Here is a 19,026-nt window from a genome sequence, read left to right on the forward strand (position 1 = left end):
AGGGATGACCCTTCATCCATGAGTGCTAAGATGGGAGAGATGACAAATGGGTTCTGGATGACTGAGAGATGGGTGTATGCTTTGACTTTGCCACATACCTCATAAGAGGGAAAAGGCCTTTTGGTTTATGTATGTATGTATGTTTATATGTATGCTTTTCATTTATTGTTCTCCTTTGGGTAATCCATTATCTTCTGCGATTTTTTTTTTTTTTAATCATATTAGGCTGAAGGATAATGAGCAGAGAAAAATGGTAAAATGACTTTACTTACACAGCAAAGTGAAGACAAATGGAACTTCTCAGTGTCCCATCCCTGAATGCTCCAAAATGAGGAGAAATGCATGGTAAGCACTCCCATCCTCACACTTGGAAGCACTTTGGTGTATTATGAATTAGGGATAGAAGCTCCAGTCCCCTACAGAGTGTTCGTATCTACTAAAGTGTAGACTAGAGTGGTGCATTGGTCAACAATGTTAATAAGAAAAGGACTAAAACACATTATATCAGTCAGCATAGAATAGGTATACCATATGATATAGTTTTCTGTGGTAAGTGTAGAAAATACATAATTACCATCTAAATCACAGTAGCTTAAAAATAAGTTATATTATACAACTTTGCACCATAACTGATGCAATATACATTAAATAATATTTGTTTGTGCAATAGTCCACCAGATAACATTGCACAAATCTTTTAACCTTAATTTCTTGTATAGAAATTGGTTTCAGCAGGTTAGCAATCAAGTGAGGGCCTTCTGAACACTTACCCGTTCCATGGTTCATTACAAAAGGCACACAGTAAGTAGAAGTTTATTATGAAAATAGTATTTTTCTTTTCATACAAAGATTCTTTTAAATGGCACTAGTTCATAATTGAACATGTTCTTAAGATGAAAGTTCACTTGAATATTGATCAAACTAGGCATTGTACAGTTCCTTGTTCAGAAGACAAGAGAATTTTTTTTTATAAGAAATACAGCTGCCTACCAAAAAACCTGAAGATACACCTGCCATACATATATTCATCTCAACTCAAAAGCAGTAAGGACATAGCAGTAAAAACTATACAGTTGTCTCTATTGGGGTTGATTGCATATCAATGCATATTATTAACCAGCATTCAAATTAGTAAATGCAGTTATACACATTCAATGTTATTGTATGATTCTAGTCAAGAAAAAAATTCAAGATCTCTTATCTGCTAAGTTATGGCCATTCAGAATATTTTCTTCCTTGTCTGCAATTGCTGTCAAAATGACATCTGTTTAATCATATTGTTTACATTATGATTACTTTTACTGTATTTTAATTCATCCAAGTCATCTGGGCTGTGACAATATCTAGAAAATTTATAACCATTGTTGGAATGCTCAGTTTTAACTTTTTTATTTCCTGTTTTATACAGAAATCTTGTATAGTGCTCAATGTAAGGTGTGGTTAAAGAAGAGGATAGTACAATACTCCCAAAGTTCCAAATGACCATAGAGTATAAAGCTTTAATTGTATACAACATGATAGCCTATTGTAAAAAACTGGCCATTAAAATTGCACATAACCCTAAATACCAGTGACTCTTTCAGAGTACTTACAGTAAAAAAGGGATTCATGTTTAAGTGCTGGAGAAAACTATTTTGATTTCATATTTGTACATAATGTTTCATTTTCTTTTTAGCACCTTATAGACAGTATTCTTTGGTTCTGTATACCTTTGTTTACAAAAAAAGATTGTTATTAGAAATTGTTTATCCTTAGAGTCTGCATTAGGCAGCATTTATGTTGACATTATACTGAGGTATATTGACCACCCATCTCAATGGCTTACTTGCAATGATATGTGGGTTTGGTCTCCTAAACAATCTGCTCACTGAAAGAACAGTTGCAGGAGAATGCAAACAGTCCTTTGCAACAGAGTTCCATTCTATAGTATGAACCTAAAGGAAATTGTTGATCAAAATAACAAGTGGAAATTGGTTTCATCAACCTAGTTATATTGGAATTGACCAGTCTGCAGTTAAGTTGACTGGTCAAGACTGGTATTTCTTTTCACATATTTAAGTTTAAAGTTTAAAATTTAATGATTTTATAATATACATACAAGTTTGTCATAACACATTTGCCATGTTTTACAAGCTGTATATGGGAGAAATAGGAAAAACATATATTGGAAATTTGTGCATTTTTTTTACAATGTGTTATAACTACCAAATATACACAAGTACTTTTGATACAAGAGTAATACTTTCATATTAGTAGCTTTCATTGAAAAATCTACACAAATGTTGGCAATTTCAATATAAAATTGGATTAATACAACACATGTATTCTATTTTTGTACAATAAAGAGCCTCTGTTTTTTGATAGTTATAAAATAAGGGGAAACAAACATCCTGACTATTTACTAAGTACTTGTTATTTTGTAACTATGAAGTTGTATTTATCTATGTCTTTTAGAAAAAAATAATTTAGAATGGAATCTTTTGCTAAGGCAGTTTGTGGTTAATATCAAAATAAGTTTTTTGCCTTAAGCTGTGTTATTCTGGAAATTGAAAAAAACAACAACCTCAACCTAATCTCCTCGGAGGCCAGAGAGATTGTTATAGAGAACATTACTGGATAAACATCTCTTTAATTTTTTTGTCTCTTATTGAGATTATTATTATCACAAGTTTACTAAGAAGCCTGGGGAGTTGACATCGGTACAAAAAATTATGTACTTTGTTTTGGTTGTTACCAGGTAATGTTCACTTCTTTAACCACACCTCGACTGTATTTCTCAATCCCATTCCAGGCCTGTTATGGATCTTGTAAACTTGAATTGATTGTACAGTTTACTGACTTCAGTAACTCTAAACCTGCCTTTATGCTCGTGTGATAGGAAAGCAGCTTAGAGCAGTGAAACTCAGCCTTTCATTTATGAAATGCTGTTTCTGAACTCTCTGGAGACCATCTTGATTGAACGATTTGCTAAACATCAAGCAAACAAAGTTTTTGATTTGTGAACCCCTTGGGGAAGCATTTGTGTACCCCTAGGGTTTCAGAACCCAAGTTCAGAGAAGGCACATTCATAAGAATGCTTAAACTTCTTCCACAAATAGATTTACTTTCTTTTTCCTCCTTCACTACCTTATCCTTTTTCCCACATTTCATATTAAAGAGGTTTGGTACATCCATTGTCCTCTTTGTTCCTTTTCTTAAAAAATAACTGGAACCATATCAATAATAACCACATTACACAACCTTGGCAGATATTTACCGGAGTTAGAAAATAAATTGAAATGATTGAGTAGCTTGTTGATGAAATGGAGAAATTATAATGGGGAATCTGAAGAAGTGTACTTTTAATAAAAATCCAGAAGGAAAACAATCAGCCAAGTTGGTAAAGTAGGTATTAGTATAAGTGATGTAAAACCGTCCAATCATTCATTGTCACTTATTTGCTTATGTGAAATGTTGACAGAAAAAATACATTGGGAGAGACAAAGACAAAGTGAAAGTATGTAAATGTGAAATCAGACAAATTTTGACAAATGTACAGTCTAACATGTATAGTCCTTAACAGAACAGCTGAAAAAAGATCCATAACCAAATGCCATACATGAAAGGGATATAGAATGTATTGAAATAAACATTTTATACCAGCATTATAGACAGAACTCAAAATTTACACACACTGAAGGGTAAGAGAGTGAAGCATCACTGTTGTGACAATTTGGTGCTCACTAACTCTCACCTTGACTAGAACTTGAATTGGGTCTTTGTATCTTTCACCCTCTAAAACATATTTGCTGAAAATTTAGTTACCATGACTGAATATGTGATTTCAAATCTAGCCATTTACAGCAGTTTTGAGCAAATCTGTAATAGCATATTTGAATTTTGCAATCATCAGTACCTATAGAAAGATATTCTCCTCGACAAACTAGTCGGTGAACTGTGAGAATAAGAGCCAGTTAGTCTTGAGGTTGGCGAGGTTGGGGAGGAGGACTGGTCATAGAGGCTTGAGAGCCTGGAGCGGAGTAGGGTTGAGGTAGGCGAGTGTGCGGAGGAAGGCGAAGTTGGGGAATTGGATGCCGTGAGGTCTCGATGGCTGTAGCTATTGTTCGTGCTGCAACTGCTGGTGTTGTTAAAGTTGTCCGTCCCAGGCGTCCTGTGGTAAAGGAGGTATATGCTGTAGTGAAATCATCTTAGCCTTTATAACTAGTAAATATTAAAGGGAAATATAAAGTGAGATACAATATTAATATGTATTTTCATGAAAGAACTATGCAGAAATGAAAATTAGAGCATTTAGTTTTTAATCAAAGAAAGTGCAAGAAATCTTGACAGTTTACTTGTGATACAGTATTAGGGAAAATTAATTGTAAGAGGGAAAAATTATTTTTAAGTCATGCAAGCTACAGATTACTAAAAAGAGAACTGAAGAAGCCAAACCACAAAAAAAGGCTCAAAAAGTATATACCATGCAATTAAAAAAACTAATGTTCTTACCCTTCAGTTTAATGAAATGTTCCTTGTATAACAACTTCCACTTTTCTTTACAGTGTGGATATTATTTAAAACTGAAATAAGCCATTAATGTCTAAACAGTGTATGTGTTGTACAAGTGTTAGGAGTGCCTGACAGTGAACAGTGAAAAAATAATTACTTGCTCAGTTGATAAGTTTCCATAGTGGGATATTGGCTACATAGTTATATGTAGTCAATACTTTAGAGGATATATATGATGCACACAGTTTTAACATTTATGAATGATCATACAACGAATGTGGTGATGTAGTAATTCACTATCCTCCCTACATTTTCTCTTTTTCTACTCCTTCAGTCATCATCCCTTTCTCTTTCAGCTGGTTTTGATTCTGACATACAACTCTTGCATCCCAAACATTGTAATTTTAAATATTTCTACCATCCAATCATGGCAAGACATATCAGATATCCTGTTGCTTTTTTAAAATCATCAAAAGGCTACATAAATTCTATGCAGTCTACAGGGACTTTCTTGACACCCATATGGCCCAGAGCCACACAACATTCTTTTCAAGATTAGAGACTAGACTCCACTCATAAAAGAATAATGATCTACACATAACCTTCAATATCTCCTTTATCACCCATATGCAAGAGAGAACTACATTGAGAGGTTTGTCAACTCATTCAATTTCCTATCCACATCCTGTAGTAAGGGCTAGTGATGATAGATTTACAGTATACTGATACCTAGCTGTCCCAATCACAAACCACAGGCTATGGAGTGATGGATCAATCTGACTGGGACAACTATCTACAGTACACCTGACTCCATGTCTTTCAAGACTCTTCCAAGTCCTGCCCTCATACTTATGCACCTTTGTGCATTTCAAGGCCTCACTCTATGGTTCTCTTCCACTCACAGGGAGAAGGTACACCTTTTCTTATTTTGCTCTTCAAGAGTCTTGTTACTAACAGGTAACAGCTTTTTTTTTTATTTGGTTTCTTTAGGGAAAGCTGCTCACTGTCACTTTTCATTTAAGTATATATCAAACTTGCTATAAAATTCTCATAAATTGTGTACCTAATGGGATGAAAAAGAAAACAACAAGGAAGATGTAGAAAAAAAAATAGGAATAGGAACTACTAATAACAATTATTGCATTAGGTCTGAATAGAAACCTGTACCCCCACAGTGACTGGCAATGGTCCTTGGCCTATCCCATGGATCTCTCTGGGAAGAAACTTTGAACTGCTGGCTGTGTTGTATTAGTGTGGGGCTGTTTCTGTATCACTGGCTCTTAGTTATTGGAGGAGGGGACCAGTCGCCAATTGTCAGCTCTCTTTACATGAAAGAGTAGAGAAAATAATATCATAATTGATAAAGTTCCTAAATCCAGTTGGAGATCAAGTGTCAACCCCTCAGGGTTGCACCTCCAAATGGAGGTAAGGGAGGTGACAGGTTCTGAAGATAGGCAGTAGGAAGAAGATTATCTCTGACTTCTATCTCATAGGATCAACGCAAGAAGTTGCTCATCATTGTTACTAAGAGGAACTAACAGGAAGAACATAAATAAGAAGCCTGAAGAAGAACTAACAGTGGAGAAGAAAAACTATCAACAGGAGGAAGAACCGTCAAACAGAACTAGAAGAAGAACCAACAGGAAGAACCACAAGGACTAACTGGAAGGCAGTAGCACTAATTGGAATAAGGAAGAATAACAAAATGAACTAATAAGAAGAACTATCAGGAAAAAGAAGAAAGGATTAACAGAAAGAAAAAATGACTAAGGAGTATCAAGAGGATGAAGGAAAGAATTAAAAAACTACCTTGAAGGAATGTGATCTAACTGGAAGAAGGAAGAAGAAGTAATGAGAAAAAAAGAAGAAGAAATGTAAGAAATAAGAGAAATAACAGGGAAAAATTAGAAGAATATTTGTGAGAAAGAAGAAAAAATAAGAGAAGAAAGCAGAACTAAATGGACAGAAAAGAGGAGAAGAGGGACTTACAGCAACCACAACTTAAAGAATGAATTGGTTGAAGGAAGATGAAAAACCGGAAGAAGGAAGAGGAAAAACTAACTGGAGGAAGGAAGAACCAGAAGAAAAAGAAGTAGAAGTAGCAGCAACAGTTGACTGGAAGATTCAAAAGAATTGACTAAAAGGAAAAGAATTGGGAAAAGGGAAGAATTAAATGGAAACAGAAGAACCAAAATAAGAACTAAAGAAAAAATGGAAGAAAAGCAAGAAAAGAGAAAAAACTGACTGGAAGAACAAGAACTAATTAGAAGAGGAAGAACTGATTGGAAGAACTAACTGAAAGCAAGAAGAAAAACTAATTAGAAACTTTAGTAATAGTAACAGGGTGGAAGAAAAAACAGCGAGTGAAAAATCATGAAGTATCAGGAAGAAAGGTCAAAACAAAGAACTACCTGGAAGTATAGTAAGAATGAGCTACCAGGAAGATGAAACAAGAACAGAGATGCACAAGAACAAGAACTACCAGGAAAAAAGGAACAAGTACAACTATCTATATACATATCAAGGGCTTCTTTCCCCATATAAGGGAGGTAGACCAAGAACAAGAACTGGAAGAAGGAACAAAAACTAGAATAAAAGGGGGGGGGGGCATGTGTTAATAGGAAGAATAATAATGGAAAGTAACAAATGCACAGTAATAGTAGTGGTAATGGCAAAATTATGACCTTGATATGTTGATGGTTATAAAATGTATGGGAGGTAATGGTACACTCGGAGGTAGGGATGATGAAATTGTAATAACAGCAATGGTAACTATTGTAACAGGTGGTACCGATACTGATGATGGTGATCGTAGTAATAACAATGCATGTGGTAATAGTAATGCTAATGATAAGGATGGTAATAATAATGAGGGTGGTAATAGTAATGAGGGTGGTAGTAGTAATGATAAGGGTCGTAATAGTAATGATAATGAGGGTGGTAATAGTAATGATAATGAGGGTGGTAATAGTAATGATAAGGGTGATAATAGTAATGATAATAAGGGTGGTAATAGTAATGAGGGTGGTAATAGTAATGATAATGAGGGTGGTAATGATAATGAGGGTGGTAATAGTAATGATAATGAGGGTGGTAATAGTAATGATAATGAGGGTGGTAATAGTAATGATAATGAGGGTGGTAATAGTAATGATAATGAGGGTGGTAATAGTAATGATAATGAGGGTGGTAATAGTAATGATAATGAGGGTGGTAATAGTAGTGATAATGAGGGTGGTAAAAGTAATGATAACAAGGGTGGTAATAATGGTAACAAGGGTGGTAATAGTAATGATAATGAGGGTGGTAATAGTAATAATAACAAGGGTGGTAATAGTAGTGATAATGAGGGTGGTAAAAGTAATGATAACGAGGGTGGTAATAGTAATGATAAGGGTGGTAATAGTAATGATAACGAGGGTGGTAATAATAATGAGGGTGATAATGATAATGAGGGTGGTAATAATAATGTGTCTGATAATTATAAGGGTGGTAATGCCAATGATAATGGCTGTGGTAATGATAATGATAATTGCTGTGGCAACGATAATTGATATAGGCTGTGGCAACGATAATGATAACAGCTGTGGCAACAATGATGGCAATGATAATGATAAAGGCTGTGTCAGTGATAATGGTAACAGCTGTGGTAATGATAATGACAATTGGAGTGATAATGATAATGGCTATGATAATGATGTCTGTGGCAATGATAATAGCAATGGCTCTTTCCTCCTTATAAGGGAGGTAGCCAGGTCAAAGGCACACACCCACTCCCACCCACCACCCTCATTTCCCTGTCAGCTCCTTGTGGATGAAGGATCATCCCTGTCTCCTGCTCATAGCCTGAATTGGAAAACAATGCAGTAAAGCACAGCACATCCACATCAGGGCTGCTTCACACAGCACCTCCCCCCCCTCTTCCTTGTCTCGTCATCCATAAAAAATAGAGAAAGTAAGAAGGAATTCCTTCCGACTGTGTGTGTCCTGGACAATTGCATACCAGGTCAACTGCATACCAGGTAACTGTATAACTGCTTAATTGCTAAAATGATAAAGAATAGGGGATTTGAGTATTTTTGGCCTGAACATTTGTGTCCCTGGCAAAGTGTGCATCTACCTAAACCAGGTAACATAAAAAATTACAATGGAATAAGAGTCAAAAGTATTTAAATTTTCATATCTTTAAAATATACTAATAGAGTAACATTATTGAAACACTAATTCATTAGTGCATTAAATATTTAAATCCCTAATTTTTATCATTTTTACAATTAACCAGTTACACAATTGTCTGGGCCACAACTGTTTGGGACACAATTGTCCATTCACTGGGGTGTGTCAAAATATCACCCATACACAACCAACCTCCACTCACCCCTATCTCCTGCCTTCTCCTTGCCTTGCTAAACAGACATTCTCCCTCTTATTCAAAGCCCCTTTCACCCAATCCAGCTACATCCTTGGTCATTCCCTCAGGTTCACTCCATCCACTTCTGCTTTCCACATCTTTTGCTAATCTTTTTTCACTCATTCTTTATATGTGTCCAAACCATTCCAATAATCAATTAATCTTTCATCAGCACTATCTACCAGCTCCCTTTCCTACCCCAATATCCTCCTCACCTCCTCATATCTCACTCTGTCCAATCTTGTAACACCTACCTTACTTCTCAATCACTTTATCTCAAACTTATTTAAACTTCTCCTTTCTGTCTCTCTTAAATTCCAAGTCTCCAATGTTAATGATGAAGTTAACCACTTCAGTACTAATCAAATTCTTGTGCGCAGCATCGGCTGCCATATGTACGATGCATCACACTACTCTCATTATAAAATATAAAGTCACTGCTGTATTACTCATTCTCTTTTACTATGAGTGATAATAAACATGGAAAATGTGATCAAACGAGTTCACAGAATTCAGTGGTAACCCATGTACAGCGACAAAAAATGTATATACAGACGCTCCTCTACTTATGTTCATTCGTTTTACGTTTTTTAGATTTTACGTTTGAACTGACTAAAAAAAAAATTGCAAAAAAAAATTTTTTGAGTGAATTTTTTAGTTTAGCGCACTCTCTGTAGTACGAGACGTTCAAATGATACACATGACGCTGCGTCCATTGTTTACATGGCACAAACGACAGACTGAACGTGCCTTGCCTCCTCCTCCTCCACCATCTTACTTTATATTGCTTGAATTTAATTTATTTGAAATTAATGTTATTATTTTACAATGTTATGTTTATAATTAATGATTTAGGGGTGTTTTATAAGATATGGTAATAGAATTTATGGATGTATAGTACAGTATGAACAGTCATACATTACTGGAACGTATGGTAACAACTTACGTTCATTTTCACGTTACGTTCGGCCGTTCGGAACGTAACTAAAACGTAAGTTGAGGAGCGTCTGTAATCAAGATGCTGATGCCGGTATCCTCATGTACCCACTTGCGCCTCATGATGCCTATGTAAGCATCATCATACCGAAGAGGTTAATGGCAGTGGTAATGATAATGGCAATGGTAATGATGGCAATGATCATGATAATGGCAATGGTAATCTATATACCAAGGGCTTCTTCCCCTTTATAAGGGATTTAGCCAAGTCAAAGGCACACACCTACTCCTACTCCTACACTCTCATCCACCACCCTTGTTTTCCTCTTAGCTCCTCATGGATGAAAGGTCATCCCTGTCTCCTACCCACTGCCCAGATTGAAAGCAATGCAGCAAGAGGCATATCCACAGCAGGGCTTCACTTACATGGCATTCCCCTCAACCCTTCCCATCCCCTCATCCAGAAAATAGAGATGGGGAGAAATATCATATACAAATATCCTCCACTTGACCCTTCCCACTCAGCAGACATTCCCCTCAGGCTCAAAGGCACTTTCACCCCATCCAGCCATCTTGTCCTTGGTTGTCCCCTCAAGTTCACTCTGTGGTGATTGGTTTGATGATGAAACATCACCACATTGTACTGATGACACTAGAAGAATGGTACTAGTTGATACTAGATACTAGCATTACACGCTGGCATGCATGCTAGCACTGCACACTGACATGCATGCTAGCATTGTACGCTGGCATGCACGCAAGCATTGCAGACATGGGCCCCTACTCAGGAGTGAAGCCATATCATTAAATTCTTGTTGGGGTAAGGCTTTTCTTATCTGGTATGGCATGACCCAGCTGACCCTAAAGAACAGAAGTGAACTTAGCCAATCATAGATGATAAGGAATGGGGTCCACCCTGGAGGAACCTTAGCCTTTATGAGGTTTTGTCTTAACTATCAGGCAAAGAGAAGTCAGTCTAAAACTAGTCTAAGAGCCTGAGTCCAGTGGGCAAGTTGTGCCTATCAGTCTAAGTAGAGACTGTGGCCCATAGAACCATATGTAAGGTCTATCTAAATATCTAAGTCCAGCCTCCCACACCACTAATTGAAATCATTAAAGTATAAATTAAAGCAAAACATAAATAAAACTCATATTAAAGGAGAGATGATCTCATTCAACACCATTCTTGAGATATGTGTCCAAACCATTCCAATAATCTTTCATCATCCCTATCTGCCAGCTCCCTTTCCACCTCCCCCACTCCTCATCTCATTCCTCACTCTACCAGACACTTCATCTCAAACACATTTAAACTTCTCTTTTCTGCCTATCTTAATTTCCATGCAGTGTTGTAGGGACAATCACCCTTAATATAATCTTTTCTCTGCATCCATTCCCAATTGGTAATGACAATGTACCTCTCAGTTGTCTGTGTATAGCTCTCTCCCTCTGAGGCAAGATTAGGTCAAATCAAGTGACCTGATAATTTCGTTCAAAAATCCATGCGAGATTTTTGGGTCATTTTTATCACTGGCTCCAATTGGACCACTATCTCACCTATAGGTTGAGAGCTGTGAGGCCTCCTGCAGATATGAGTTGGAGACCACTTCTTGGGTCCAGGTTCCTCATATGTACCTCATAGTACTCTGTGCATGGCTTTCTACTTCTGGTGCAAGATTGGGGTAAATTGGCCCACCTGATGATTTAGCTTCAAGATTTTTGGGTCATTCTGGCCACTGGCTTCAACTGGGCCACTATCTCACCCAAAGGTCAGGGGCCATGAGGCCTCCTGCATATCACTTGGAGAACGCTCATTGTCAAAGGTGTGGGCACTACAGGCAGAAATGCAAAAATCCAACCAGTCTCAATTTTGGCTGGGCCCTATGCACATATCCTTAGGCCCAGTTTCCTCATATGTACCTCATAATACTCTGTGCACAGCTTTCTCTCTCTGGGGCAAATTGGTAGACCTGATGATTTTGCTAAAAAATCTTGTGAAATTTTTGTGTCATTTTGGCCAATGGCTCAGATTGTGCCTTTATCTCACCCAAAGGTAGAGGGCACAAGGCCTCCTGCGGATATCACTGGAAGACCACTCAGGCCAAAGGTGTGGGTGCTTGAGGTAGAAAGGCAAAAATCTAGCCAGAACCTTAACTTTGGCTGGGTCCCAAACACTTCCTTCATCAATACATTCTGCATCAATTTATTTTTTCATTAACAAAGAAATCAAGAAATGTTTTTAACATTAATTATAATTCAAAATAGCCTAAACACTTCCTGGATATTGCCTACACCTTTGCAAGGAAAAAAATTCATAACCCCCAGCCAAAACTACTTTCAGTAAACATAATCTATTAATTTTACCATTTTAAGAAAATTAGTTAAATATCCCAAATTTACTAAAAAAAATTAACATAAATGTAGTTTTCAAGAACAATAATACAAACATCTGCTTATTAATAATATTATTAAATGTCAAAAAGGGTGCATTTTCAAAATCCCTTGCAAAATGTGTAATAAATTCTGTATAGGTCAAACTGCCATATCCTTAAATATAAGAACTAAGTAGCATAAAAAAATGTAGATGGAAACAATTCTTGTGGCATACATTCAAACGTGTTGAATTACATAATTGTACATCCACACCACCCAGGATCATAATATAAATTTATACCACAATTTATATAAATTGGATAACTTTATGTGTCAACAAATATGTATGTCATTAAGAATGTAATACTTAAACCTTAAGTGGCCTCATGTGACCCTGTGATGCCTTCATCTGTCACCATGTGGTCTACCCTAATGTTAATGTCATTCCATATGTCTCTAGGGGGTCCCAAAGTGGGACCAGCATCTCCCCAAATTACCTTCCCATATGCCTATGTGGATGCAAATAAATATTGTTGTAATCTTTCTTTTCCATGTACTTTGCACTGAAGATGTAATATTAAAAGTGCTTTGCTTCATTTATTTTCTCTTTCCTAGTGGTCGCTCTTGCATAATACAATTGAACACAAGTTACCAGTGTTTGTTATTAGCATATATTTATTATGTATATATATATATATATATATATATATATATATATATATATATATATATATATATATATATATATATATATATAATATACATATTTATATATGCACCCTGCCATCAGCTGACATACATACATATACATATATATACATATATATACATATAAGTGACCGCGAAATGTTTGGGCGCAAAATTATAGGCGCCCCAACTTTCCCCTAAACTCAAAACATGCGAAAAATACAACTTTCCACCCAAACTTTTCGCTATTTTTCAATGCTAGCGTTTGTACCCGTATTTAGCCGAGACAATACACACTATTTGGCAACTCTGTTTAGGCGCACTCGATGTCACATGGAGTCACTTTCTAAACATCTCTCATGGAGAGTAGTCTTTTTTTTGCGGTGGTCTCTGTTTTTGTGCCTTGATATCTCCGTAATGGGAAGTGGTAAAGAGCTGGAAAGAGACACAGTTGTTACAATCATAACCCTCTATAAGGAGGGTTATAAGTGTAAAGATATTGCTACTCGTGTGGGAATTGGAGTGCGTCAAGTGCAAAAGTGGACCAAGAAATTTCGAGACGAAGGAAGTGACATCATTCCTACTCCAAAGCATCGCTCTGGTCAGCCAAGGAAGATATCAAATCGTACTTCTACGGTTCTAACTGCCTCCTACGGTTATTAGGAGGCAGTTAGAACCGTAGAAGTACGATTTGATATCTTCCTTGGCCGACCAGTAGCTATGCTTTGGAGTAGGAATGATGTCACTTCCTTCGTCTCGAAATTTCTTGGTCCACTTTTGCACTTGACGCACTCCAATTCCCACACGAGTAGCAATATCTTTACACTTATAACCCTCCTTATAGAGGGTTATGATTGTAACAACTGTGTCTCTTTCCAGCTCTTTACCACTTCCCATTACGGAGATATCAAGGCACAAAAACAGAGACCACCGCAAAAAAAAGACTACTCTCCGTGAGAGATGTTTAGAAAGTGACTCCATGTGACATCGAGTGCGCCTAAACAGAGTTGCCAAATAGTGTGTATTGTCTCAGCTAAATACGGGTACAAACGCTAGCATTGAAAAATAGCGAAAAGTTTGGGTGGAAAGTTGTATTTTTCGCATGTTTTGAGTTTAGGGGAAAGTTGGGGCGCCTATAATTTTGCGCCCAAACTTTTCGCGGCCACTGTATATATATATATATATATATATATGTATATATATATATATATATGTATGTATATATATATATACATACATTTGTATATGTGTGTATATATATATATATATATACATATATATATATATATATATATATATATATATATATATATATATATATATATATTTGGGGGTGCATCTGACATGTTTGTGTGCCTCATACACCCAAAAATACAGTCAAACTCATATGTAGTCTTCTTGTGGTATTTTCTCAGATTTCTACTTGATATATGGATTTCATTTTCTTTGGGGATATATTCATTATTCACTTTGCTTATACAACAAACCACTTGTATATGGGGATCCCATGGTACAAATATATAAATTTTCTTCAAGATATCATGAATTGTAGGAAATGGGCCTTTTCTATTTTGTTTATTTGTCAAATTTAACTGAGAAGTTTTGCTAAAAAATTTAAACACTGAATATGATGTAATTTTCTATTGTGAATACAAGTCAGTAAAATGGATAGTGTTTCAAAACAGGCCTTTAAGGAAATATTTTCTTTTGTGACAATAATGACACCAATGAGAGAATAGTGACATAAAAATAATCATGTCACATGTTTACGAGATATCACAGTAATCTGGACATCAATATGTAGCTACATCAGTGGTCCCCCAACCTTTTGTAGGCTGAGGGCTACATCTGTCATTATAAACACAGTGGAGGGTGCCTTCCCCAGAGAGAGAGCATCGTATGTAGCATTCATCTGTACCACACCCTCACTCACTCCTCCCCTCCAACACATTCTCTCTCTCTCTCTCTCTCTCTCTCATAATAGGGTCCCAAGGGCACCATGGTGCCTGCGAGCTACAGGTTGAGGACCACTGAGCTACAATCTTTCAATCAGCAAAACTGATGAGAAACATTCCTAAATTTAATAATGCTCTGAAGATGGTTGTCTTTTGGATTATCATGCACACTTTGTGTGTGTGTATTATCATCATGTATGATACAAAATTGAAAAAAATAAACAAATAAATAAATAAATAAAAATCCTGAATGACTTCCACCACACCAAACCTACTACAGATATTTCCCTGGTCATGAGAGGGGGAATTTTGATTCTATCACAGCAACCAAAACTGCATCCACGAATCAACTAAACCAGTGGCAAAAGGTATATAAAAATTGGGCCACAACTTGAACACATTTGAAAAATAATACTGAAAATTTGGATCATTCCCCACACCATCTTTTTCTAATTATCAAATTATGCCAAAATAGCTGGACTACATCCTTGGTTTAGAAAAGATTTATACTGTATTTATACCTTCTGTAAACAGGTATACAACTCGTCCATATAAAAACGTCTACCCTGTTGTACCTTCACTCTTCCCATTTCCTGAAGAACAATAGTAGTTATTAATTGATAGAGACTTGTAAAATTCATGCTGGCAAATGCTGACTACAAATTACTTTGTTCACTGAATATAGCATCATTAATACTGTTTCCATCCAGTGTTTCAAAGTCATGCATGATAATAAGTTTCTACTGAAATGACATAGCTATACTCAGGACTAGATATGAAGACATCATCCAACTAAAAAGAACAAAGCCTCAAAGACAAATAAGTACATAAATGCAAACCAAACTGATTTAGGAAAAAATATATACATCACATAATTTTGTATAATTTTACCACCATTGTTCAAATCCAAATGATTATCCATTATCAGCTCCCACATTACTGTTAACAAGAATTTTTTTTACCGACTGATTTTTTATCTTATTTGTTGTGGACATCATTTTATGCACATCTTGTACTCATGCCCAATGTGCGAGCAAGGTCATATTTCACTTACAATGGTGGCAAAAGTAACTGGTACAGCAAAACACTTGCTGCCTTTAGTATAAAAATTATGCCCACATACCATAATAATTACTTATAATTAATAGTGTTGTGGAACTTATAATGGGCACCTGCATGTGGTGGTCCTCCAAAATGGATAGCAAAGCTGACCATTTTCTAAACCTTTCAATTCCCTCACATCCATCAAGAGATGCAGCCCTGAGGGGCTGACACTCAGTCTCTGGACTGTATCCAGGATCTCTGTCAACTTCAACTGTATTTCTTGCACCTTTTCACACATGGAGAGGTGACAACTGGCGACAGCTCCCCTCCTCCTACTATTTTCAGTCAGTGACAAAGAAACAGTCCCACATAAATACAACACAAATAACATTCCAAACTTTCTTCCAAGAGAGATCTGTGGGAAGGCCCATGGAATGTTGCCAGCTGCTGTGGGGTTGCAGGTTTTCCACTTAGTAAAACTTGAAGCAATAATTATTATTATCAAGAGTGGTTTCTCTGATAGACAGTTGCAGATAAAGAAAATATGATAATGAAAGAACGTTAATTGTCTTCATGTCTGTATAAAATAAAAGAACTAATTTCCCAGAAATTTTCATAAAACGCACTCTATTGAAGGATAGTCAATGGCAAAATAAGCACATGAATGAAAAGTAAAATAAGAAATAATGAAGGTGAAAAATAAAAATCTGCTAAAAGTTACCCTGAAAAAACAGATCAGTATTACATTGAAGAAGTCTAAGTTTTACTGATTCACTGATGGGATGCACACAGCTCCACAGTAACTAGCAACATTCCTAAACTCCCATTGATCTATTTTTGTTAAGAAACTCAATTATTGTCTGTGTTGCACTGATGTATATCTGTTTTTATGTCACCAGTTAACAGGGAAGGAAGAGTCACTGGCTGTCAGCTCTCCTTGAGAAAAAGTCGGGAAGAAAAATGGTGAAAGTGGATGAGCTCTTTGGTGTCTTCTAGAGACCAAGTGCCAGCCCCTTGAGGCTACATTTCCTGATGGAAGTGTGAGTATTGGTAGGTTCTGAAGACAGGCATAGGCAAAGGTTCTCTATTTGTCCATCTCGCAGGACCACCACAAACAGGTACCTACTAGTCCCTAGGCAGGAAGATAGGCCAATAAAAAAAATAATGGTTATGGGAAGAATGGAAACACTGGGGAACCAAGGTAAAAGTTATCCATAAAGAAAAGACATGTGAGACTGCTGAATGGCTAATATAATATAAACTTAGCTACAGAGTACACATAAAATTACCAATCTCAGATTACCTGCAACCACAAAGTGAAGTATTGGAGACAGTGAGAGAGAAAGAAGGCAAAGAAGAATATTGCCCATGAAATAAACAACAAGAATGAGATTAATGTTTGTGCAGAGGGTGCATAGGCTGAATAGCAAGAGTAGGAGTTGGCAAGGAGGAAAACAAAAGTTGATCAATAGGCTAAATCCTCTATAGTACATACAGGATTGAATTGAATTGAATTTTATTTGGATACAATCATACATACAATAAGTACAATACATACAAGACTCAATATTATACACAGTATATATAATTGTACATCCGAGGATGGCACAGAAAGTCAAAAGACTTATTTCCACTGTGGTCCTCATATTACAATTAGGAAAGGATTATCATAGAAAAGCTAGGTTATACGAAGTGTAAATTAGGATTATAAGAAGTGTAAATTAAACATATAAACTATTTTCTTCAGAGAGAACAGTGTCTAAAAGATAACATTTAACTGATTTTTTAAAACTACTTTTAGATACAATTGATTGAATGTTGGTCGGTAAAGAGTTCCAAGCAATAGCACCAGTGTATTTGAAAGTACTTTTCCCTAACGAACTATTAAACCTAGGTACAATGACAAACAGGACAGGTGTGTATGGGGTCTCAATTATCTACATGTAATTAGAAAGTGAGGACATTTTGAAGGCAGTACAAGGAGACTAACTTTATAAAAAAGGAATTTTCTGTTTATAGCTAATAAAAGAAAGGTAAAGTATATTGGCATATTCCACTGAATAAAATGGATGCTGTTGAAAAGCAAAGAATATTTTTGCAGGAGGTTGTGTCAATGAATATACCATAAACTTGTGAATATATATATATATATATATATATATATATATATATATATATATATATATATATATATATATATATCTGAAGTAAATTGCCAGTAGCAGTGCATGTCAATAAAATTATTTTTTCAGGTATTTAAAACAATGAAAGCATATGAAGGTTGTGAACTAGCTTTGCTGATTGCTTGTAAGTTGAGCTAGGGATCTCTGTGAAATTAGGTTAGGATGACAGATATCTACCTAAAACCTTCAGAATTGGTTCAACTTAAAGTTAAAGATCTTTTATAGTCGGTAAGGTGTTGGTTTGGCAATAAGCTAGACCTTGGTCAGATCCCACGGGTGACAGTTGAAAAAATAATTTTATATATACACACACACACAAATACATACTAGTGGCTTTTTTCCCCTAACAAGGGAGTTAGCCAAAAGACAAAGGCATAAAATCTACTCCCACCCATTTCATCCCCACATACACAACTCCCATTCACCTCCCTCCCTCCTTCTTATCTTGACTCCTGGATGACAGGTCATCCCTGCATCTCGCCCACTGCCCTGGTTCAGAGGCAGCGTTCCAAGACACAGCACATCTACAGCATGGCTGCTTCATTTAATTGGTGACCCCTCCCCTCCTCATGCAGAAAAAAAGAAGATGGGGAGAAATCCCTTTGGGCTGAGTCAAATTATTTTTCACACATACTCCCTCACCCCCTATCTTCCACCCACTCCCTTCCATGCATTACAGCATCATCCATACACAACCATTCTCCATTCATCCCTATCTTCTGTCTTCTCCCATCCTTTCTCAGCAGACATTCTCTTCTTTCCCAATGCCCCTTTTATCCCATCCATCCATCTCATCCTTGGTCACCCCCTCATGTTCACTCCCTCCACTTCTGCCTTCCACACCTTTTTTACTAATATTTCTTCACTCATTCTTTCCATGTGTCCAATTCCAACACTCTTTCATCAACTTTATTTTCCAACTCTTTTTCCACCCCCATTCTCCTCC

The 19,026-nt window shown here is 36.3% G+C and overlaps 2 protein-coding genes across 3 annotated transcripts in view; both read right to left on the reverse strand.

Annotated features, from left to right (window-relative positions):
* Positions 1-249: 249 nt before the first annotated feature.
* Positions 250-19,026, reverse strand: part of LOC143021681 (uncharacterized) — a 260,489-nt gene continuing 241,712 nt past the window's right edge. For both annotated transcript variants that reach the window (XM_076179302.1, XM_076179304.1), the window contains exon 24: positions 250-4,150. In XM_076179302.1, the coding sequence (XP_076035417.1) occupies positions 3,954-4,150 (197 nt within the window). In that variant the 3' untranslated portion in view covers positions 250-3,953. The remainder of the gene's footprint in view (positions 4,151-19,026) is intronic.
* Positions 4,157-8,247, reverse strand: LOC143021683 (uncharacterized; the record flags this gene model as incomplete). The annotated part of the gene is made up of 1 exon (XM_076179307.1): positions 4,157-8,247. A coding segment is annotated over one exon (912 nt), but the record flags the coding sequence as incomplete, so codon positions are not given.

This window comes from Oratosquilla oratoria, chromosome 42 (assembly GCF_046742065.1).
Source record: "Oratosquilla oratoria isolate Oo_2021 chromosome 42, ASM4674206v1, whole genome shotgun sequence".
NCBI classification, from domain to species: Eukaryota; Metazoa; Arthropoda; class Malacostraca; order Stomatopoda; family Squillidae; genus Oratosquilla; species Oratosquilla oratoria.